This window comes from Heterocephalus glaber, unplaced genomic scaffold (assembly GCF_053883595.1).
Source record: "Heterocephalus glaber isolate CG9 unplaced genomic scaffold, H.glaber_assembly_v1.0 deba00001481, whole genome shotgun sequence".
NCBI classification, from domain to species: domain Eukaryota; kingdom Metazoa; phylum Chordata; class Mammalia; order Rodentia; family Bathyergidae; genus Heterocephalus; species Heterocephalus glaber.
The window spans coordinates 9747895-9772700 of NW_028258317.1; the positions used below are offsets into that span (position 1 = coordinate 9747895).

The following is a 24806-nucleotide window of genomic DNA, read 5'->3' on the forward strand; positions in this document are numbered from 1 at the left end:
AGAACTTAAAATGTGACTTTATTTGGAAACAGAGACTTTGAAAGAGCAATAAATTAAAACAAGAGTATACTGGATTCAGGTGGGTCCTGAATCCAGCGATGGCTTCTGTATAAGAAGGCCATATGGATAGACATATAGGGAAGAAGGTACACGACAGCAGAGTCAGAGACTGGACTGTGCCACTACAAGCCAAGGAACACTAAGGATTGCTGGCAATCACAAAAAGCTAGGAGGGAAGCATGAAATAAATTTAATTCTCAGAGCCTCCAGAAGGAGTCAACTCTGCTGACACCTGGATTTCAGACTTCTGGCCTCCTAAACTGTGAGAGAATAAATATCTATTGTTTTAAGCCACCCAATTTGTGATAAATTTTACAACAGCCCTAGGAAATTAATCCAAGTATATGCTAGCTTAGGTAGATGATAGATAGACAGACAGATAGATAGATAGATAGATAGATAGATAGACAGACAGACAGACAGTGGCTGAAGCAAGCCAGTCAATACCCTTGACAATTAAGTTACCTATGATTTTTCTAGCCTCTATGATCAAAAAGGAATATAAGCTAGGTTGAAAAGTTTTTCAATCAGGAAAATCTGTCTTCAATTTTAAATTCTACAATCTCCATACAAAAAATTAAATAAATAATTTTAAATTCTAAATTAATTCTTGTTTTGAAAAATGACACTGAATAAAAGAGTTAGCAATGTTTGCAAAACAAACAAAAATAGTCCTCCTCTGGCTAATTCTTATATTGTTTTTTATGGCTGTTGAGGGAGTGCTGTTATTTGTGAATCAATGAAAACCCTGGAGAGGAACTCCACATTCAATTCATATCCTCTGATTTTCTGCAACCTACACAACCTGCTGCAGGAAACAGGCTACTTAGAAGGATGGATGTTCACATGCAACAATATTTATTGAAGACTTACTATGTGTCAGACATTGTTATGGATATTTTCCATGTATCACTAAATAAGACATAAAGATGCCTGCTTTGGAGGAGTTCTGAGTTCTATCAGAAGTTAATATACAATAGACATAATACATAAGTAAATTAGATATGTTCCAGGGTAGAAGCAGTTTATTCTGGTGACAATAGCAGAAAGGAAAGCCTCACTGAGAAGATGATTATGGATAAAAGATTTGAAGCAAGTAGGGACTTAGTGAACAAGCGTGTTTCCTACCATGTGATAAAACCTGTACTAGGGACATTAACTCATTGGTTCTCGCCACAGCCATGTAAGGCAGGCACTTTTAACTTCACTTGGAGAAATATGCATGACTTTTCCTAAAAGAAATAGATTTAAAAAAAAATAGTTGAGTTTACACCAGTCAGTTTATTCAGCCAAGAAAGCAAATGACCAGTTGCTTAACTTGTGAAAAGGAACAATCACTTGATGTTTTTTGCCATTTGTAATGACCATAACCAACTCAAGCCAAAACTTCTGATTCAAAACTGACAGCAAGGTATTAGGTAAAAGGAGAATCCCAATCATGTCCTCCAAGCCATACAAATGAATGATTTCCACCTCCCTGGTTCATATCTCTAGACTATTACCACTTCAGAGGATTATCAGATGAAGATGTCAGTGGAAGGGACCATCTGACTCTCAGGCTAGGCATCTGAGTGCACAGGGTTCTGCAGTCTCAGGGTTCTGCAGTCTCAGAAACCAACTCCACATAAGCATACAGAAGGGAGCGTATGTTTGGAGACACAGTGGTTCAACTATTAGCAAAAATCTATGCCATGTTTATTCCAATTAAAAAGTATCTAATACAAACTATGATAAATTTGAAGTTGTACACTTCTGGATTTGAATCCCAGCTCTACCAATTAACAGCTGAATGACTTAACTGCTCTTCACTCTGAGTTTCTTCTTCTATAAATAAGTAAAATGATAAAACATGCCTTGCCATTTTGTTCCAAGACTAAGAGATCATTTATGGAAATGCCTAGAAAGAAATCATGCAGTAAATAGTAAATAATAGGAGCACCAATTCTTCCTCTCCCTGAAACCAAAAGAAACCTCCTATGATTCATAAATGTCTTCAGGAATTTCCTGTGTTTCTTTTATAAGTAAGGAAATATTCCCAGAAGCCTTCCATCATATTTCTTCACATTCTACTGGCCAAGATTGTGTTAATCTGCCCCTACCTAAACCAGTCACTTGTGAAGAAATGAGATCACCATGATGGATTAGGCAGCCATGACTCACCCTCTAGAACCCTAGGGATTTTTAACAAATCAACTTTGAAGGAAAGGCAGCTGGGAATTGCTTGATGTAGTCAGCTGGAAGTATCAGCTTAGAGATTGTTATCAGGTCAAGTTGTGGTTGTTAAGACAACCCTGGGCCGGCCTCCCAGATCAGCTGAATTTGGAAGGGAGAAAGAAGTAGGAATGAGGAGGAGAGAAGATGTGTCCTATGACAAAACTTCAGAGACAGAAGTAAAAGAGGGCTCAAATATCATCCTGTATCTGTAAATAGTAGGGGGACCCTCCTATAACCAGTTTCAGGGAAACTTATTAACACATGCAGATCAGTTCTTTCCCAAGGATGGTGTGCTGCACTTTGGCCTATCCTGTTCTATGCAAGAAACTATTTGATGATGCTTACCCATATGCATTTGTACAGCAAAACATGCCCTTCTGCACTGACTGGAATACCTGTATTGAACAATGTAAGACATAATTTCAGAACCCAAAGATAGAATGTATTTCATTGAAACCAGTCTCCAGCTTCTTGGGTGAGCTAGGTCTCCTCTGTGAAGGCCCTCTGCCTGCTGGATTTCCCTTTGCTCAGCACACCAGTACACCATGGAGTCTCCACCAGCTTGCTCTTTTTCCTTCTCCCAAGAAAAGTCAAAAGAATAAAACATGTCAATTAGCACTTCATTTGCCTTCTCCTCTCCTCCAGTATCAGGCACTCCTAGGCTGTGTTAGTACAGAGAAAAAGGCTGGCTTTAAGTCAGGCAAGCCATATTCAAAACCTACCCCTTCCACCATCTAAGGAAGTTGCTTCATCCAGCTCACGCTCACCTTCTTCATCTCTCAGTGGCTTTTTCAAGAAGATCCAATGATCATGGCCCTCCTCCTTTCCCTTCCCTCCCACCACCTGTCTAGAGTGAGGGTAGAAGACACAACACAGCAGAAGTAGGTATGCTGGGACAGCACCTCTCCCAATAGATACTCTTTGACCCTTGAGGAAGATATTTCCTCAGTTTATTTCTGACTTTATATCCATTTTGCCAGGCACAATTGCCACAAAGCAACTAAACAACCTAAAAAAATCCTACTAGGATCCTTTGGATCCTACTTTGGAGAATAAATTATATGGTCACCTAATACTAAAACATGTAAAATACTTTATCTCCCATTCCTGCTGTTGCACATTAGTACTTGGCCTCATGTGAGAACCTTGATCTATTTACCTCCCTTCACTTTACAACCTCAGAGCTGTCTAGCTGCAATTTCTCTGGAGGATAAACTCATCTTTGAAAAAATTCCAGGGCTTTATGTGCTTCCCAGAGTCACCCAGGAAACTGCAGGGCCAGACTCTGGCAATTCTCAGATAGGAATTGTAAATTCACCTAGGATGCTTCCCCAGCACAACTGGGCCTCTGCCACAGAGGACTCATTGTCAATCAACTCCACGGGGAAAATATATGGCAGGGTGCAAATTCCCAAATCTTCCTTTGGCCCGGGGGGAAAAAAGTATTTTTTTTAAGTCCCCAAGTGAATTTAAGAGGTTGGAGGCAATAGTTTTATAAAATCTGATATTTGCAAGCCAGGGAAGGAAGACAATAGATCACAGTTTAGTCAGTTCCCAAATTTCTGCAAGGCATTATTAAGACATAATAAGACATCCTTTTTGCACATTTCCTTAAAAATAATAGTTGAATAATTGTACTTTTTAAATGGGGCTAGTCAAGAGGAAAGAGAAAGCAGCAGTCTTGGCAGGGAACAGACAGCGTACTCAAAGACAGGAGAGATTTAAGAAAAACATTTGCAAACATATGGTTTGAGGAAACCAGCACAGCTAGTGCTGTCTCCCCTGGTTGGTAAAGTGAGGGAGCCATCACCATACCTAGGCTGAAGGGAAAGAAATGGAGAGAACCATTCCTAGAACTCAGAGGGGCATAGAAGATGGCTTTCTAAGAGCTGTGGCACAGTCATCCCACAGTGACCTAGATGGAAGAAAGGTGGAGATTAAATATCCTATCTCAGTCTTCCCTACCTTCCCGTCTTCTGCCATTGCCTTAGGTAAAGGAAACCTGCCTTTGAGGTCCATAGACATCTCTTCTCAGGGCCCAAGAAAGAATGATGCAAGGTGGAGAGTGGATCTGGAAGCAAAAAACATATATAGCACAGTCCCTTGTGATAGATGAAGGGGAAATGAAGCCAGCTTCATGAAAGTACCCATAGCCTGAGACTGCGCAGCCCCTGCACCTCCAGGCAGGGCTCTAACCAGCTGAGACAGAGGACCTGCTTTGCTCTGGTCAGGAAAGAGAGAGAAGTGCAACCAAGTTTACTGGGATGATTCTATCCTTAGCAGTCAGACCACCTTGACTCTACCATTACTGTGAGGAGGCAGCTGTAAGTCCTTGGGAAAATTACTTAACCTTTCTTACCCTCAAATTAATGTAAATCTTGCTACATTGTCATAAAGGTTTCTTTGGTTGGATGGGTTGGAGAAAGAAGCATGGGAAACAGTATAAAGGTAAAAAATTAACCTCAGTATTTCTATTTTCAAAAAACTGCATATGAGGACACTTTGCTCTTTCCTAAATGTACTCCATCCCTCATTTGCCTGACCTATTCCTGACCACCAGCCCCAAGATGGCCTTTCATCTCTTCTTGCCCCTTCCTATCCTTGGCCTAACTAAGCTTTAAACTTCACCTCCTAAGAGATGGAAATACAGGGCAGGGACGGAGTGACAATGTCTGTTAATCTCATCATGAAATAATTTTAAAAGCTAAAGTTTAATTGCCGTGCTACTTAGGAGCATCATAGAGGTACAAAAATAAAAATAACCCTGGTATCAAAAGAGCCACATCAAAATGTCATGAACGCACATCACTTAACCGCACTGAATTCTTTCCTGTGCAAGATAGAGATGATATTCTGTGTTTCTGATTTGAAACAAAAAACAAGAGATAATGTACATAAAAGAACCTGACACATAGTAGATGGTGAATGCATGTCCTAATTCTGCTGTAAACTAATAGCATGACCTTCAGCAAAACACAAGTTTGCTAAACTTATTTTCTTGCCTTAAATAAAAGGACCATGGAGGATGGCCAGCAAAGAAATGTGGTGATTCTCAAGTAAGTTTGTTTAGAGAAGCCCTGGCCTATGAAGCTAAAGACATGGATCTTGTGATACAAAGGACAGTGAGCTAGCTGTATTCCAGTTTGGCCTCTTTATCCCTAAACATGGCCCCAGTCTGACTCCCAAGGACAACCAGAATATGTATCTGATATATTAGTAGTTGTTCACCCATTAATATTTGTTCACTGAGCAAAAGTTTTCCCACAGCAGGTCCATTCCCCGTTAATTTGGGGGAGGAGGAAAGGGAAGATTTAGTCAACCATACATTAAACATCAAGGCAGAGCACACAAGTCACATCACAAATCTTCAAAGCCAGTTTTCCATCCAATTTATCTTTGGTTTATATTCAAAAGCTAAAGGCAACAAATGGTTAGGGCATTGGGAGCAGGGTGAGTTTTAATGCAGTCTTTTCTGTTCTTGACAACTAGGTCGCATCTGAACACCTTCCTGCCCCTCTCATTTCCACCCTTTCCCTTTTCAATTTAAAATGTCACTGTCTGCTTTTCAACCTGATGAAAGTTATGGCGAGGCAAGGAGAGTTAATGACTGTAGATTGCTTTAAATTGAAAACCAATGTATGTCGGGAGCCACCTTGACAGCTGAGTGCTTCCCTTGGAAAACCCTAAGTAATTAAGTTTAATATTTAAGCCAAGCATAAGGTCAGATGGAACCTATCCAGGTAGTGTTTTCTGGAAACCTGAAAAAGCACACAGCTGTACATTGCTTTTATGATCTTCAGTAGAATTGGATGTGAAAAAATGGAAGCCAATCTAGAAAGACCTCACTTTCTTCTATGCTACCAGAACAAGCTCAAACATTTATTTATTCATTCATTTATTCTTCTGTCCATCCATCCATCAGCAAACATGTATTGATTGAACTCTGTGTGCCAAGGCCCATGTCAACCAATACAGAAATGAATACAGCACTCACAGGCAAGGACACAGAACTGTGAACAAACCTCCTATTACACACCACCTCGGGGGTAGCAATAGAGGAAAATGTAAGGTAGAGAAATGACACAAACAAGGGAAGAACCCCAGGGAAGAAGCCTCCAGGAAAAGTATGAGAAAGAATGAAATTAAGCCTTCCCCTCCAAAGATAATGCACCCAGTCATGATGCCCCAGGAATTCTGAAGTCATAGATAATCATTTTCCTTGGCCCACTTGTTATGTGGGAACACCTAGACTCCCATGTAAATTATATTCCATTTAACTTCTTCTGTGTTCTGTCTTGTAGCCTCCCTATTACCGTCTCAAGAGCAGGTATATCTTTTCTAATGTTCATATGGAAGACAGTCTGAAATAACAAAGCATTTCAGCTCTGGAAATGGACATATCAGGGTTGACTCCAAGCTCACCACTGTATCTATCCAAGCTGGGTAGCTTCTAAAATCTTAGATCTCCTCCTTCAAAACCAAGGATTAATAATAGGCCCTGTTTGAAAGTATGAAGTCTATTTAATAAAATGGTTTATGGAAAATGCCTAGCTTAACAAATATTCTCCCCTCCTCCCATGAGTATAGAACTACACACAAAGAAGCAAAAATGGTTGGTGAATAAGAACACCACACAAGAAATTACAACTATTGCATCCTCCCAGTTGGATCCATCTTTAAAAAAGCAGGAGCATCTTATAATTCCAACATAAACTATCTTTTACTTGTTGCTTAGGTATGTTACAGAACTGAAGACTTTTTGATAGGGAGACTTGAGAAATACACAATTCTGGAATTTCCTATTTTGCAAAGGGCTGTGTTAACCAGCTTTTATAGTACTTTTTTCTTTCTCCTGGCTCAGCATCTAGGTTTGAGTGGGAAAAGGTGAAGAGATTTACATAAACAATTAGGCAGCACTTAAAGCAGATCTTTAAAGAAATGACAGTAGCTATTTTCTATAAATGTGGTCAATGGTATTTCAAAGTCACACTGCTTGTGGGTGGGCCAAGAACCTACAATTCTCCAGGTTTGCATCCTCTCACCCATGTTATAACAAAGTCAGGGCTTTTGCTTCTCTCTTGTTCTCTGGTTACCATAATGATGGAAGTTTGAATTCTGATACAAAGAAAGATAACTTCAAGTGGCCCCTTCGCCTTTACTAATGAAAAGTAAATAGATCTCATGGAATAAGGGCATTCTCTTTTACATGCTAGAGATGCTTGAGCTTAAATTATGTCCAAGACCACATACTGTTACTGGTTCTTGTTTTTCTCTTAGGTAAATTCAGTGACCTCATGAATATTTACAAAATGCTATTTACTATGCAACTGAAAGGTATGAAGAGTGCTCAAACTGATTAGGACTATTGTGAGAGAGAATTTTCCTTCCATTATTTTAGGCTTCCGTGCACAGAGGTCTGTGGGAGATCTCATGAAATGGGATTCCTCCCAGATTCCTGTACTCTATGTAGTCCATTGCCTCCAGGCTCTGAAGATTCCGGCTTGATGAGCACAGAGAAAGCATGGAAATGGGTGAAGATTGCCATCTAGTGGCTCTGAGGGAGGAATTGCAAAATATCAGAAAGGACATTTTTTGTTATTACTCACAAATGTCATTAACCAAATCTAAGGATGTGAGAAATTCCCCTGAGAAATTGCTTCTGAGGGCCAGGCATGGTGGCGCATGCCTGTGATCCCAGCACTCGGGAGCCTGAGGCAAGAGAACTGCCTCGAGTTCAAGGCCAGCCTGGACTACACAATGAGACTCTACGAAGCAAAAACAAAACAAAACAAAAAGAAAGAAAAAGAAAAAAAAGAAACTGCTTCTGAGAACACTCTCTCCCCATGTGATGTCTATGAGAGGTGGTGAAATTTCAGAATCTGTTGGATTAAACAGCAGCATGGGGAGCAGCCCTGGAGCCCTTCAGGGTGTCCCTGTCCTCCTATAGTCTAGGTGGCTTCCTGTGACATTTAAGCATAGGGCTGGCAGCTGTAGAAGCCAAAGCCTGCTCATTTAGAGCCTCACTTCAGCCTCCAGGCTCTAAAGGCTGTAAGACTTCTGTTCTAGTATTATGGGTTGTATTGTATCCCCCCAAAAGGATGATATTGAGGTCCTGAGGTCCTAGTCCCCAGCACCACAGAATGTGGTCTGGTTTGAACATACAGTCAGTGTAGATGTGATTAGTTAAGATGCAGTCGTATTACAGAGGGGTGAGCCCCAAATCCAATATTACTGGTGTTCTGATAAGAAAACAACTACCATGCAAAAATAGAGACATACAAGGAGAATGCCATGTAATAATGAAGGCTGAGACTGAATTTACGCAGCTGCAACCCAATTGTGTTAGTCAGTTTTCAATTACTATAACAAAGAGACTAAGATAATCAACCTATTAGGAGGATAGGTTTATTTTGGTTCTCACCTTGGAGGTTTCAGTCCATGGTCACTTGGCACTGTTGCTTTTTGTGGCCTGTGGTGAGGCAACATATTATGGTAAGTTGTGCTTAGAGGGGCACAGCTCCTCACCTCATAGCTGAGACACAAAGGAGGGTGGGAGATGAAGGAGTTGCAGTACCACAGTCCCTGGTCCCTTTCAAAGCCACACCCCCAATGACCTGAAGGCCTCCCACTAGACCCCATCTCTTAGAGGTTCCACCAGCTCCCAATAGCATCAAGCAGCAGACCAACCCCCCAGTACATGGACCTTCAGGGAAACTTTCTAGATCCAAAGTGCAGCACCAAGGAATGTCAAGATTTCTGGCAATGCACCAGAGACTAGGAAGTGGAAAAGAAGGTTTGCCCTATAGGCTTTAGAGGAAGCATGACCCTGCCAACTCCTTAATCTTAAGATTTCTAGGCTCCAAAACTAGAAAACAACAAAGTTCTGTTGTTTAACCCACCCCATTTGTGGTGCTTTATTATAGCAGGACTAGCAACTTAATATGCCCAGCCTTTCACCTCTGGTACTTCTGTCATCTTAGCTTATCCCCTCATTTTCCAGACAAGTACATGTAGTCAGCATTGCTCCTAGTTTCTCTCCTAGCTGCCAGTCTTTTGACCTGTTCAATGACCCTTTACAATTTCAGAATAATCATTTCAGAATATAATTTCTATTAGATCCTGTGCTTTCTCTGTTAAATAGAAACCAAAAGTCTTAGCCAAACATTCCACACCCTCTTTGATCTAGTTGCTTCAAACACATCTTCTGCTAGTTTGTTAAAGTACTTCAGCTACATTAAAGCATCTTCCTGAAATCTATACATATCTTCCGCCCCACCTCTGTGGTTGTGATACTTGTCCACTTTTTCTCCACCAGGATCAAATACTTCAATTAATTAATTAATTAAAATGCCCTTTCTTCAGTGCCTAGGGCATGGTTAAACCACTGCCCCACTTCATCTAATACTATTGTTTTCCCTTGACCTCCCCACTTCAGCCTCACTGGAGTGCTTTAAGTTCTTCCCACTTATTTTGCTCCTCTGACCCTAATGCCTCTGCACATGGAATTTCTTCTGCTTAGAAAACTTACTCTTTCCTATAACATCTAGTTAATTTCCTCTATTCCTTGAGATTTCAACTCCATCATTATTTCCCTAATAAAGGTTTCCTGATGTGCAGACTCTTCTCCATTTAATTAATTAAGTAAATTTATATCTATATTCCCTATAAAACTGCAAGCTCTATGAGACAAGGACAATAGAGAAAGTATCTGCTTTGGGCAACTGTTGCATACCTTTCACCTAGTGGATGCTCAATAAATATTGTTGAGGGGAAAAAAATGGATAGTTGAGTATTCAATAGTTGACTGTGTGTATGAAAACATCCCATAAGAATTCTCCAGACAGAGGAGGTGAGATACTCCCAGTGCACAAGATGAGGCTTCTGGGCCTCCATAACACCCCCCTCCCCCCATTGAAATGAGAAGACATGTAAACAAGTTTCAAAACCAGACCTCCAGATCACCTAAAACAACCTCAAAGGGAAACGAGATGGAACATTGTGATACTCAACCACCTGGACTCCCTGAACTGGCGACAAAAGATCTGGAAAAAATGAAACCAGAAATAATTTCTCAGATAACAACAGAGATTGTGCCCATAGTGCAAGACATGATTAATAAATCTAGAGAGGACACATAAAAAAATAGAGGAGCTGAGAAATATGATGGAATCCCAACATAGGAAACAAATGGAATCCATAAATCAGATGCAAACAGATTTCCAGGAGATTAAAAACTCCATTGAAAGTCTATGCAGCAGAATGAACCAATGTGAGGACAGAATTTCAGATATAGAAAATAAGATTGCAATTAGTGACCAGGAAAAGAAAAATTGCTTCAAAATTGTAAGGGACCATGAGAAATCAATCCAGCAGCTGCCAGATGATGCAAAGAAGAATAACATAAGACTGATTAGAGTCAATGAAGAAATAGGAGAGAGTTCAGATGACATAAAAAAAACTCTTCACAGAAGTGATGACAGAAAACTTCCCAAGGAGGGGAAAAGAACTTGGCATACAGATAAGTGAGGCATATAGGACTCCAACTAGCTGTGATCAAAAACAATCTACACATAGGCTTATAATAGTTAAGATTCCAGAAACACAACAAAAGAACAAAATTCCAAGCAGTTAGAGAAAAGAAACAAAACACATACAAAGGAAAGCCCATCAGAATCACAGCAGACTTTTCAACACAAACCCTCAAGGCAAGAAGCGCTTGGAGTGATGTATTTCAAGCCCTAAAGGAAAACAACCTCCAACCCAAACTGATGTACCCTGCAAAACTATCTTTCAAAATTGATGGAGAAATAAGATACTTTCACGACAAAGAGCACCTTAGGAACTTCATGAACACCAAGCCAGCACTCCAAAAAATTTTAGACAATATCCTAGGAAAAGACAACAAGAATCACAACCCCAGGAAGCCCAGCAGAATTAATCCATTGGGCCTGACAAGAAATTAAATGCAAGGCGGGAGAATCAAACAAAAAGAAAAAGTCATGACAATGATAAGTCAATATGTATCAGTTATAACCATCAAGGTTAATGGCCTCAACTCACCAATCAAAAGAAATAGACTGGCAGAATGGGTCAAGAAGCAAGATCCAACAGTATGCTGCATACAAGAAACACATTTAATTAAAAAGAAACTCATAGTCTGAAAAATAAAGGGTGGAAAACAATACTCCATGTGACAGGAACCTGAAAAAAAAGCAGGAATAGTTATCCTCTTTGCAGATCAAGCTGATTTCAAGAAAAAATCTGAAACATTGTGGTCCCAAGAATTTCAGATAAGGGATAGTCAACTTGTATGTACAAATCTATTGTGAACATGTGTTTTCATTCCTCTCAAATAAAAACTTAAGAACAGGACTGTTGGTTTTTAACAGTAATAACAAGAAATTTCTATATTATTTTCCAAAATGGTCTTATCATTTTACATTCACATTAGCAGTATTAGAAAGTTCTAACTGGTTCACATCTAAGCTGATATTTGTTCCTTTCAAACTTTTAACTTCATCTCCCTAATGAGTGTATAATACGATCTTGTTATTGTACTGACTAGTATTTTTCTGATTGTAGCGTTGCACCCCTTTCTTTGTGCTGTACTGGCTATTCATCATCTTGTGTCTAATTTTTAATTGGGTTGTCTATTAATGAGCGATAAGAGTTCTTTATATATTCTGGTCATAGGTTATATGCATTGTAAATATGGTCTGTTTAAGGACTACTTTTCATTTTCTTAATGATGTCATTTAAAGTTCTAAATTTTGATGGAATCTTATATATCAATTTTTTTCTTTTATTCATCATGTTTTTTGTATCCTAAGAAATTCTTGCCTACCCTAAATTCATAAACATTTTCCCTGATAATTTCTGTTTAAAGTTTTATAGTTTTAGTCTTTCATATTTAGGTTCATAGATCCTTTCAAGTTATTTTTATGTATGGAAATAAAAGGTTGAGGTTAGTTTTTTACATATGGATACCAGGTGTTCAAGTGCCATTTGCTGAAAGCATTATCTTTTCCTCTGCTCTTGAATTGAGTTTATGTTCCATAAAATGTTACTGTTAAATAATATTTCAAAACTCAGTGGCCCATATATGTGTGGTTCTATTTGTAGATTCTCTGTTTTATTCCAATGATCTATATGTCTTTCCTTATACCAACACTGCCTTGATTACTATAGCTTTAGAGGAAGTCTTAAAATTAGGTACTAAATGTCTTCCAACGCTGTTTTTTTTTCTTTTTACTTGTCTAGGTCCTTTGTACTTTTACATAACTTCTAAATTTCAATATCCAATTCTTCATTTATAGCAAGTATACATAGACCTGAATTTTTATATATACCTTGTGTTTTCTAATCCTGCTAAATTCAAATACAAGTTCTAGGGGCTCCTAGAGATTTCTTAGTATTTTCTCTGTAGATGATCATTTCATCTACATATAAAGATTTTGCTTCTACCTTGCCAATCCTATTCTAATTGTGTCATTTTATTGCCAGACTATTTTGATATGGGCCTAGGTTCAAAGTTTAATGGACAGATGAAGAGTTTCCCTATCTGCCCTTGTTCCCCACCTTAGGGAGAAAGCATTGTATCTTCTCCATTCATATAAGGCGTTTTTGGTGGAAGTATGGAGTGCATGTCTTTGATCTCTTGAGAAGGTTCTATTCTACTTCTAGTCTCCTGATAGCTTTTACCATGAACAGCTGTAGAATTTAGTCCAATACTTTTTCTTCAACTAGTGACAGGAGCATATGGCTTTTTCCTTTCCTCTGTTAAAATGATGACTTTTGGGGATGTATCTTCCAATGCTGAACCAACACTGCCACCCCTATAATAAAACCACTTTCTACATCCTGCCAGATCTGACTTCTAATAGTTTGTTTTATTAAACAAATTTTTATCTATGTTCATACTTTTTTCTTCTATTATCTTTATCCAGTTTTAGTATTAGCGCAATGATGATTTCCTAAAATGAGGGAAGAACTGTTCCTTCTTTTTTCTGCTTTAAACGTTTGATATAATTTATCAGTTAAAATGTATATGAGCCTGTTGTTGTCATATAGGTAGGTTTTCAAGCTAGGAATATACTTTCTTTAATAGGTGCTATTCAAATTTTATATTTCCTTCAGAATTAATTTCATTAATTTGTCTTCCATGGTACTTCTTAGAAGTTGTCAAATTTATTTCAAAAAAGATTTTTGTAATATGCTTTCTATATCCTTTTAAATTCTGTGAAATCTATGGTAATGTCTTCTAGATCTTGATATTGTAATTTTAAAAATGTGTAATTGATATTGTGTAATAGGAAGAAAAGGTCTAAAGGAGTAGTGGAAGTGGGAGGGGTAGGGGAAAGGAAAGAAGGGAAAAGAAAAATATGAGAAAAAGAAAAAAAATGGAAACAAAGTCTTTGCAAATAGGGAAGGGTGGAGGGGGTGAAGGGAGGGCAGGGGAAGAGGGTAAAATAAGAACCAGGATACATCATGTAAAGGTACAAGATCCTAATGTTGAATGTAACTGTATTTTATACCTAAAATGTACCAATAAACTTAATGAAAAAATATAATTCTCCATTCTCCATTAGAATAGTCCATTTAGAAGCCCAAAATAGGCAATAATCATAACCTCTGTCATGTTTGTGCCTACTGTATGCTAAAAATTGAGTCTAATTTTTTAGGTATCTTATCTCATTTAATCTTGAAAATGGTGCTATGAATTAATGATAATTGCCCTTGTTTTAGAGATGAACAGTGACTCAGATAATTAAATCTGCCTGCAGTAATAGTTAAACAATAGAACTTTGATTTAAAACCACACACTCTAAAACTCAAATTAAACACCATCCCTCAGTTACAAAAGAACGCCAATCATAGTATACCTAATCCTTTTGAATACACATGATAAACATAACAGACTGGTTACATAGGGTTACATCCTTAAAGTCATACTGCTTATTAAACTAGAAGTCTCAGTAGCAAAACTGTATTTCTCAAGGGACTGTACCTTATTTATCCCAGTAAGGTCCACCACCTGGCATATACCAGGTGCAATATATATATATATATATATATATATATATATATATGTTATTTGTATTTAAATTTGAAGAATTTTGAGGATGAAACACACATCGCCAGAGTCAAAGTTTTGCTTCAGAAAAAGCAAATAGTAAAGTAGGAAAGAGAAACAAAGACAGGATACAGACATGTTACTGAGCACCTCCTGTGAGGTGAGACTATCTTAGATGCATTTTAAATAGTCTTAGATGTTGTCTTGCATATACCTACAACAGCACAATGATGCCATTATATCATTCCTGCTTTGCAGATCAGATGCTTCATGCTCAGAAACAGTTTAAACTCAGGTCTGTGTTGGTTCTACGGGCTATACTGTGGCCAATGTCAGTACAGTTAGATGCTAAATATGGGGACTGGCTATACCACATGAAGGAGAGAGCTTCCAACTAGAGGTCAAGACCACCTATAAAGCCTTTATAATGAATTTCTGACCTTATTCAGAAACTCAATCTCCTTCCTGACTTGGAAGAGGAAGCTCCATATGAGTCTAAGCCCTCATCAGCTTCATTTCTATTAGTCTTATTTTCCAACAACAACATCAGTTATTTTTATATCTGGAAAATACTCTTAATATTTTTAATATTCTTAAACATTCTTAATAGGTTCTTAATCTGAAAATTCATTGAAAGGAATAAATGAAGACTTGCTGAAATAGATATGTTATCAGGTTTCTGGTTACTTCCAAACCAATCCATCAACTTTTATTTATTATTGCAGTATATGTCCTATAATCCTCATCATTCCACAATGAGAAACAGAAAGAGTGACCAATAGTGTTTTCCATGCAAATAAGTAAGAATTGTGACTAGAGGAAATTGAAACAATAACAATGAACCTCATAATAATGCCCAATTACCTTACACAATGTAAATTAATGGGGAGCTCCACTTGACATTGGCTAAATCTCTAGAGAGTTAAGTTCTCTACAATACAGGAACAAAGCAATTCCCTTTCCAATCATTACATTAGTTAACTCTTGTGACAAGATCTCCTTCATATAAATCAGTTTTATAAAGCAAGTGTAATCATGATCATCATTTACAGATGAGGACACTGAGGCTGGCACTGTGATGGCTTCTCTAAGGGCTTATAGTCAATAAGGGCCAGAGCTGAGACTAGAACCAGGTACAATTAGATCTTATGCTCTTTCTGCTATCCCTTGTGCCCTTCTGGTAACACTCACATGGATGAATGCAGCTTACTGAGAGTTCCCACAATGGTAGCTCCTTTCTAAATAACAGCATCAAGGAACTACTCAGAAGAAAGTCAGTGAAGAATGTGAAAAACTACTTGATGGGTCAATGATGACCATTACTGTGGCCCTCAATCCTTCAGTTGAAAGCCTGTGATCAGTCCTCAAAGAGGACTGAGTAGAAGAGCTAAGATTAACGCTGATAAAGTATTTAGAGCAATGAGCAACTGATGTAACTGATATACAAGGAGTGTTTGTTAAACATACATACATACACTTGTGTGCCCAAGGCTGTCAGGTATTTTAGTTTAAAGATTTCGTCTCTACTAGCAAGGGTACACAATAAAATTCAGAGTAATAACACTGACAATCATTTATCATATGGGCTGATCTCAGCTTTAATCCTCATGAAACTATACAAAGTATAGATGTGATCAAAAATATGGTAAATATTTAAAAATAAAAAGAATGTATTACAGTAAAGACACATCACCATTAATTACCCTCAACACCACCCAAACACAATTATCCATCATTCTTGCCACTTTCTGAAGCAGTTCTGGAAGTCTTCTTCATGAGTGTCTTTTCATGCCTGCCTCAATGTCCTGAATTGATTCAAAATATTTACAGCAATTTCTGTCAAATAAAACATTACAATGTGCCTTCATCTGCCTTATTTACTATATCTGGGATCATGTGACTTTTGGCTTTTTCCCAGTGTCAAAATGACAATGAAAAGTAAATGTTTTGAATAATTCAGGACATGGAAGCAACCACAATGGCACAACTAAAGACACTCATGAAAGAGGACTTCCAGGAGGGCTTCAGAAAGTGGCAAGAACAATGAGATAAGTGTTGAAAGCAAGGGGGAATGTTTTGAAGAGAATTAATAGCAATGTGTCTTTTACTGCAATAATTGTTTTTAATTCAAAATATGCTGTATTGTTTGATCATAACTCGTATATATTAGTCCCATTTTGTGGATGGGAAAACTAACATTGAGCGATCTTACTGCTATTAAGTGAACAATAATATTTGAAGTTGGGTAATCTTGTTTTTCTTTTCAGTCTACCAAGCTTCTTTCATACCTAATTCAGTCAGTTGGAATAATTTAATCATTAAATATTTTAGCCTTCAAATTTTTCATTTTTCCGTAAATAATCTCAATCTGTGTCATGCAATATGATAGCTACATATGGCTTTTGAGCAATAGAATGCTGTGAGTCTTAAATGAGATGAACTGGAAGAATAAAATAAACACCTAGCACAACAAAAGGTAAAATGATTCATTAGTAAATTCTAATATTGATTACATGTTGAGATAAAACTGAATATTGTGTTAAATTTAATGTATTATTAAAATTAATTTCACATTTTTTTAATGTAGCTACTAGAATGTGGGTTTTTGAATGTAACTACTAGAAAAATTTAAATTACATGTATCATTACTATTATATACTATTGTTACTATTATATCTCTATTGGATCATACTGCTATAGATTATTGTACAAATCTACATACTGACATCAGAGAGAATCAAACAGAAAAAGAAAAGGTTTTTGCTTTTGAATTATTCTCATGGCATCAGCCTATAATCCAAGATGTTCAAACACTGAGTTCCATAGTATTTATCAGGTTGCTTTTATTTCTTACTATAATTCATAGCAAAATAAATACATCATATTGCATCCCAGAATAATCTAGCTTTTGTTTATTATACATATACTACATCAGTTTTATAAAGTTCTGTCATATATAACTGAAATAACAATTTAACGAATAGAGAAATTAACTTCCCCTTACTTATATTTTCAGTTTAGTTATCTCCTATTCTATTGTGTTAATGCTGGTTGCAACCCACTAACCTAACTTTACAACCCACTGATGAGTTTCATCCTCATTTGTAAAATTCAGCATAGTGCCTGCAATTAAGATACTGATTCCATCTGCACACAGGTGAAGGGGTTTTTTGGTAAATAAGAAGTTGGATCTGGTAGAAATGAATGAGCTAGCAGAGGCCTGTGGTAGCTATAGCAAGTTCTGTGGCCTGTTCAGTTGGCCACATTGAGGGGAGTTCTTCAGACTAAATACTCCTCCTTTCCATGGAATCAGCACTATGGATATGTATGGCATCCAGCAATTATTCCATCTGCTCAGCATCATTCCTTCTTACAAGGAAAAGCCAATGCTTCTTTTGGTACCCTGCTCTTCCTAACCAACTCCCACTCCCCACCTCAACTCTATCCAAAAGATTCAAATGAAAGTTCCCCTACATTATAGGCCATGTCTGATAACTCAACAGTAGGAACCCAACCTAGTTAAGACCAATCAGAGCCTGTTCCTGGGATTTGGGGACATCTAACTTAACAAGGGAAAGTCAGTCTCTTCTGATGACTTCCTTGTATTCAGACATCTTTGAAAGATTATTAACTTCCTATTGTAGCAACAAGGACAAGCATATTTCTCTTTGCTGCGTATCTTTCAATTATGTGAAATTCTTTCAACAAACCATTTTTCCTAAGCTCCTTAGAGGTATATTCTCTTGCCTGAAGCCATGAATCTGGACTACACTGTGATTAAAGACAAAATTTGGCCAGTGACATAATTTCAGTGATTCTAAACCACCCGGCACGCCCATATGCAAGTAGGAATAGAATTCTCTTCTGCTCCTGACACTTCTGACTTTTCAGAACTGTCTCTTCCAAGGCCTGCATATATAACCCCAGAGTCTACAAAGGTCTTTGTGCTCTAAAAAGGACATAGACCAGAACAGTTGGTAGCATTCGTACACCATTGATTCCGGGAACCCTGTAACACAAGTTAAAGTGATCCCTTTAACAATGCAAATGCAGTGGGCCTGTACCCTGTTTATGAAGCAAGCAATTAAGTAAGGCAAAGCATGCTCCTAGTATAATACTGTAGTTTAACTGGGGGAAAGAGGTTTTATTTAATATTTATGATCAGCTTTTTGTAAAAGATCAACAAATCATTGCTTATAAATCAAAAATCATTTTCTTACAGGAGAATATTAAAATTACTATTCCTAATGGTAAGGTATCCAGTGACTTACTTAGTTGTGGCAGTTTCAGTGGTTACCTTAGGACTGATCTTTGGCTAAAGATCAATATCATTCCAATATCTTTAAAGTGAGGGAGCATTAGCCCCTTCAGTTTGATTTAGTGGTCTGAAAGTGCCCTCAAGACCCTTTGAACTACATTGCTCTTGGACCACATTTGTTTCTTATGCATTTAGAGTAACTGATGTGTTGTTTCTAAAGGAGGAAGGAATGTGAGAAAGCCTGTAAGATTAATCTTCAACAGAAAGAACAGATCTAGTTGAATCAAAGGGGAAAGTCTCTCTCTGTCACTCTCAACACACAAAAAAGGCTTTTCTGGGCACATCACAGCTGCTGCTGCTCTGCAGGACAGCCACGGGCACCAAGCAACAAGACTATGGATCGCAGTAATAGAATAACAGACACTATGTTCTTGAGACTTTTGTCTTCTTGAAAAAATTGCCCGGAATGCAGCACTGTTTGTACTTCTCAGGAATATTAGTGCCTGTAGGGGATCCATATAAGAAATTCTGTGTGACACCTAGGTGGTCTCTTAAAAGACTCTGAATCCATAGCCTGAAAAAGGTCCAGAGATTGTCAATCTGTCATTCTATTTAGATAAAGTGTTGTTCTATTTAGTGCATAACTGAGGCTGCAAAGGAAGCATAAGGAGTCCTGGGTTTCAACATTATGCAACTGTACATCAAGCTACTGCAGTGAATAACATAGCTATGGCCCTTGCTCATTTCAGGTTGACCTTTTTTGAGTTGAGAAAGGGGGCGTGGAAATGAGAAAGTAATTTCAAGGAGAACTAAGGTCATAATAAAACCTACAAAGGGTCTGAGAGAAGGAAGAAAGGGGGTAGCTGTCTGTCTCCAGCTTGCCTCCCCCACCTCCATCCCCACCCCTTCCCCTGCTCCTCCTGGCCAACCCCCACCTGCCCTGCCCTGTGCGCGCGCCGAGGGCTTTCTGAACTGGATGCGGTGGTCACGAGCCCCCAGGCCCAAGAGGTGGCTCAACTGTCGCCCAGCTTCCCTCCTCCGACCCTGTGAGCTGTTGACCACGATGGGAAATGAAGCCAGTTACCCACAGGAGATGTGCTCCCCCTTCGACCAAGATGAAATTAAAAGGCTGGGCAAGAGTTTCAAGAAGCTGGACTTGGACAAATCCGGCACTTTGAGCGTGGAGGAGTTCATGTGCCTGCCTGAGCTACAGCACAACCCGTTGGTAAAGCGAGTGATCGACATCTTCGACACGGACGGCAATGAAGAAGTGGACTTCAAGGAGTTCATCACCGGTATCTCCCAGTTCAGCGTCAGAGGCAACGAGGAGCAGAAGCTGAGGTTCGCCTTCCGGATCTACGACATCGATAAAGATGGCTACATTTCCAACGGGGAGCTCTTCCGAGTGCTGAAGATGATGGTTGGAGAGAACCTCAGTAACTGGCAGCTGCAGCAACTGGTGGACAAAACGATCATCGTTATGGATAAGGACGGTGACAGGAGACTATCCTTCCAGGAATTCAGTGCTCTGGTCAGACACCTGGAGTTCCACAAGAAGTTGGTACTGACTGTGTGAGCCCTTTTTGTAACAGCATCAGCCAACAACTTTTTCTTTCTTTCCTCTTTCTTTCATCTTTACTGAAGGCGTCCAGCAGCTGCTTCTCCACTACCTAGAATTGCTTCTCTTTTCCAAGCTTTGTCACCAATGCAATGTTAGTAATTGTTCTCGCCTTGACTCAGGGAATCGCCCTGAGTAGGAGAGGAGCAAGATAAAGGAGCTTGGTGGAGAAAGAAAAGAAATTGCTTAACAAATATTTTTGTTTGTTTTGATTTAACTATAAAAGGTCAAGAACTTGAAAAGCTCAAAAATAAGAAAATATACGTCTTTGGTTTTCTTTCTCATGGTGTTGCAGGTGGGAGGAAATTATACAACTTGTATTGGGTGTCAAGTGAACTGTTTTCATTTACTTGCATTCAGACATCTTTGACAGGTTAACTTCCTATTGTAGCAACAAGGACAAATATATTTCTCTTTGCTGAGTATCTTTTAATCACTAGATGCACAACAAAAGCCCATTTTCCCTATAACAAGACACAGCTCCTCTCCCCATGATGCACCCACAATTCCACAATGGAGTGGAAGTCCAGTCTAGCTCCTCCTGTCTCATTGCTTTAGCCTCCATCAGAAACTAGCCTCAGGGATCATTTAAAAAAAAAAATCGCTAAGCCTGGACCAAGTGCCCAACCTAGTTATTAGCTTCAGTGGCAGGGGATTTTCAGAGTTGGCTGCGCATTTCAGTGTCAAGTTCAGAAAAAGGATCTTCCAGCCAAAAAAGGGCAGGGTCCTTCCCAGAAAGTACTCTCATCCCCAACACTCAGGCCCACCTTAGTTGGAGTAAATGGGACACATACAGAATGGCCTTCCCATTCCCATTCCCATACAGGCAGAAAAGATGCAGACTCTCCCCAGGATGCTTGTGGTAGATTAACTCTTAGTCAATTTGGAATGCCCAGCTGAACTGAGTCAGTGTAGTTCTGGGCATGGAAGACCCACCTGAGGATTGTTGCTGGAATGGAAAAACGGGAGGGGAAGATTGCATGCTGCCGATTTTCTTGGAAAATCTTGTTGTGGCTGGTTTTGATAAGAACTTGCCTGTTCTCCTCATCCAAGGAGCTCAGGTCCTCCCTGTCACTGAGGATGGCTCCCCTTCTCTTTGAGGGAGCTCTGGTCTTTGCCTTAAGCATCATTTCTGGCTCCAGTGCAGATCCCTCAGCCTGGTGTCACAGATCCTTCACCCTTCCAGTGCAGAGCTTCTGGCTTCCACCACTGGCTTTGGGCCCTTTCTGGTGCAGATCCTTGATATGGACTTACAGGAGTCATTGCCATGGGCTCTAGGTCTTTGGCTGGACTTGTGCGGGACATTGCCAAGGGATCCAGGCCCTTGGCTGCATTCTTTGTGTCTCTAGTGTGAGGACAGATCTCTTGCACTCTCTGCATTTGACTTTTTGGGTGAATATTATAAAATAATCCTATAAATTGTGTGTTCTCTGGTAAATCTATTCCCTTAAACTACTGACTACAACAATGCTGAAGTGGTATGATGTTGTTCCAGGGCTCAGGGATGTAGAGGTCACCAACCATATCTCCACAGCAGAGGTAAATAGTAGCTCCACTAGCTAAGTGTGGTTTTGAAAATCAGACCTGGGACATAACAGAGAAACTGAGAGCTTTCGTATCCTTGGGAGATTTTTTTCCCTAATGGAACATTTAGCCTAGAATTCCTCACACCCCGATAGACCTGCATCTAAGTGTGTATTGGAGCCTATTTGTTCTAAATGAGAGCAAATGTGTAGACAGCTCTCCCTAGCTCACTATGTCATGTCGATACCTTGACATTGGTCATGGTGGGAATAATATATCAGGGAAAAGAACAAAAACTTTTAGTGGTTTTGTTTGGTTTTCTTTGGAGAATCAATTTACCAGTGAGTACACCACCTGCTCCCATCCTCAGTGTTACCAACTCTCTGACTTCTCTTTCACTGCTGTCAGATCTCAGAACATAAGCTGTCCTCACAAGAGCAGGGCCAGGACCGATTCTAGCATCTGCCATTTCACACCACTTCTCTTTCTCATGGAGAACCACTCCCCTATAAGCTACCTAAGGCTGTCAGAATACTAAATGACACATACTCTTTCACACTTAACAAAAAGACAACACTCTGGTGGTTTTTCTCAAGAAAACAAAGATCAATTTCTATGAGATTTATTATTGTTATATTTTGAAGAAGCTGGCAACTAGTCTTGTCCAGGAAAAGAAAAAGAAAAAGAAAGAAAAAAAAGTCCACAAATTTAATCACTGGCAGGACATCCATCTACCATATTACACATTTAATAGCATAGTTTACTGAGGAACTACAAAAAATAGGAATCCCTTTAATTCCTGTGAAGTTCCAAAGAAATATGTTAATAATCAATAAACACTCTCCATCCTATATCGATGTGTGGCAAAACCCTATTGCCAGGTAATATGGTTGAAAGACACAAAAACAATTGGATTTTGATTAATTACAGCTGGGTCATCATCATAGCCACAAGTAGTTGTATGAACATAAGCAACTTCAATGACTTTCCTCTTCATTAAAACAATGATCCATCCCAGGATCATTTTGAAAATTCAAAAAGACAAAATATGTAAACCACCTAGGATACAATACGTTAATTCTACTAATTCCCTTCCCCCACCTCTCCCTTCTACAAGATCAATATGTAAGGAAGACATGAAGTAGGAGCAGTTTGTTCCTTGCCAAGAAACTCACTTCTTTTTTTGTGAAAATTTAGACAACTTAATTACATTAATAAAACAGTCATAATTTGAGACAGGTAAACATAGAAAACATAAAAATAGGAGGTATGAAATAAGGTAGAAACACTTGGTCACACCCAAAATTAACTGGACATTTGTATAATCCTAGACTAGCCAAGCAAACAACCAGGAACAACGTCAATATTCATCCCACACCCTAAGGGGCCAATAGACTTCTGGACTTGATAACCCAAGAAACTTTAGAGAGATTTTCTATTTCTAGACCAACCTGTTTGACTTTGTAGAGAAAATTTTACATGAGGAAATTGAGCATTCCAGCTAAGATCTCTTCAAGAAAAGCAATTATTTATAGTTACAATGTGCACATTAGAAAATTAAAAATTTTGAATTATGACCAAGGGCTTGAAAAATGTTGGATTACATATTCAAATTTAACAAGAAAAGGAAAAATATTTCAGCTTCTGGAGTGGCTGGAATTAGAAGAAGCCAATTGCTCAATCTACCTAATATATCTTCCCAAGGCTTTGTAACAAAGTTTTGAGAGCTTGTTTCTGGTGTTAGCACTGAAAAGATCTGACTAGATATGTGGGGAAATGGGTCACATTTACTTCCAATTTCATACATTGTTTTTTTCCCCCACAGTTAATTGTTGCAAAAAAAAAAAAGTTTAGGGCCAGGGATGTAGCTCAGTGGTGCCGTGGCTGCCTGGGAAGCACAATGTCTTGAGTTCAATCCTCAGTACCAAAACAAAAAAATGTATACCACTCCTTGGGCAAATAATAATAGTTGCCACTTATTGAGCTATTATGATTCTTCATATAACCTTTGTTATTTCATTTAATCATCACTTCAACACTGTGAGGTTGACACCGTTATCTCAACTTCACAGATGATGCCATAGATTGGAATCTTCTCCAAGATCACTCATCTGGTAAGTGGCAAAGGAAGGATTCCTACCAGGCTTTGTGACTCAAACCCTGAGCTTTGTCTCTGCCACTGTGTTCCTCTTATTATTATGGCTCCAGTGTTTACCTGTCTCAAATTGTTTCTGACAGTCTTTTTAATGTGATCAGCTCAAGCATCAATTTTCACAAAAGAGGAAACAGGCCCAAAGAACTGACTTACTGATCAAAGAGCAAACAGCTTCCACCTCTTCTGTTTTATGCTTTGCAAACAAACTATTAGGCAAGATAGTTTTCAATCATTTACCTTCAGTTCGTCTTGAGAAGCAGATGAAATCACTTAAACTGGTAACAGCAACCAATATGCTCTGAGGCTATAGAGATAAGTAACAATATGTTATCATATATGTTAATGGATTGTTTCTGCTCTCTACCATATGTTGCTATCTTCAAGCCATTAGACAGACTACTATTATACAGGCTTCTGGAGACACATAAAGAAAGGCACAGCCCCCCTCCCCCATCAGAGAAGTCTTCATCAAGTAGGCTCCACCTATTCTTTCCAGGATTTTGCCTCATACCCCAGTGTAAGACTTTGAAATTTACTCTGCATGAGATGGAAAACCATCAAGAGGCCTTGAACACAGGAGTGACATAATATTTTTAGATGGTCCTTCTGGCTGTTAAGTAGAAGACAGACTGAAGGGGTCAGAGAAAATAATTAGAAAGTAACTTCAATAATCTAGGTGAGAAGTGATGGTGGCTTGGATCAGGGTGGTTGGTGGAGTGGTGGGAAGTCAGATTCTGGATCTACTGCAAAGGTCAGATCTACCATTTTAACAGACATACAAGGTATATGATGCTAATGAAAGAGAAGTCAAAGATGACTAGAGATTTTGCTTTGAAAAATCCAAGAAAGAAGTTTTTTTGAAAGAAAGACTATGTGAGGAACAGATTTCAGGGAGAAAAATCAA

The 24806-nt window shown here is 38.7% G+C and overlaps 2 protein-coding genes across 2 annotated transcripts in view; both read left to right on the plus strand.

The window, feature by feature from the left end:
- Positions 1–24806, plus strand: part of Grin3a (glutamate ionotropic receptor NMDA type subunit 3A) — a 172663-nt gene that overhangs the window by 133698 nt on the left and 14159 nt on the right. The gene's annotated exons all lie outside the window — the stretch shown is intronic.
- Ppp3r2 (protein phosphatase 3 regulatory subunit B, beta) lies at positions 18872–20548 on the plus strand. Its single transcript, XM_004848198.3, has one exon. The coding sequence runs from the start codon at positions 19582–19584 to the stop codon at positions 20179–20181; it is 600 nt and encodes a 199-aa protein (XP_004848255.2). The 5' UTR covers positions 18872–19581; the 3' UTR covers positions 20182–20548.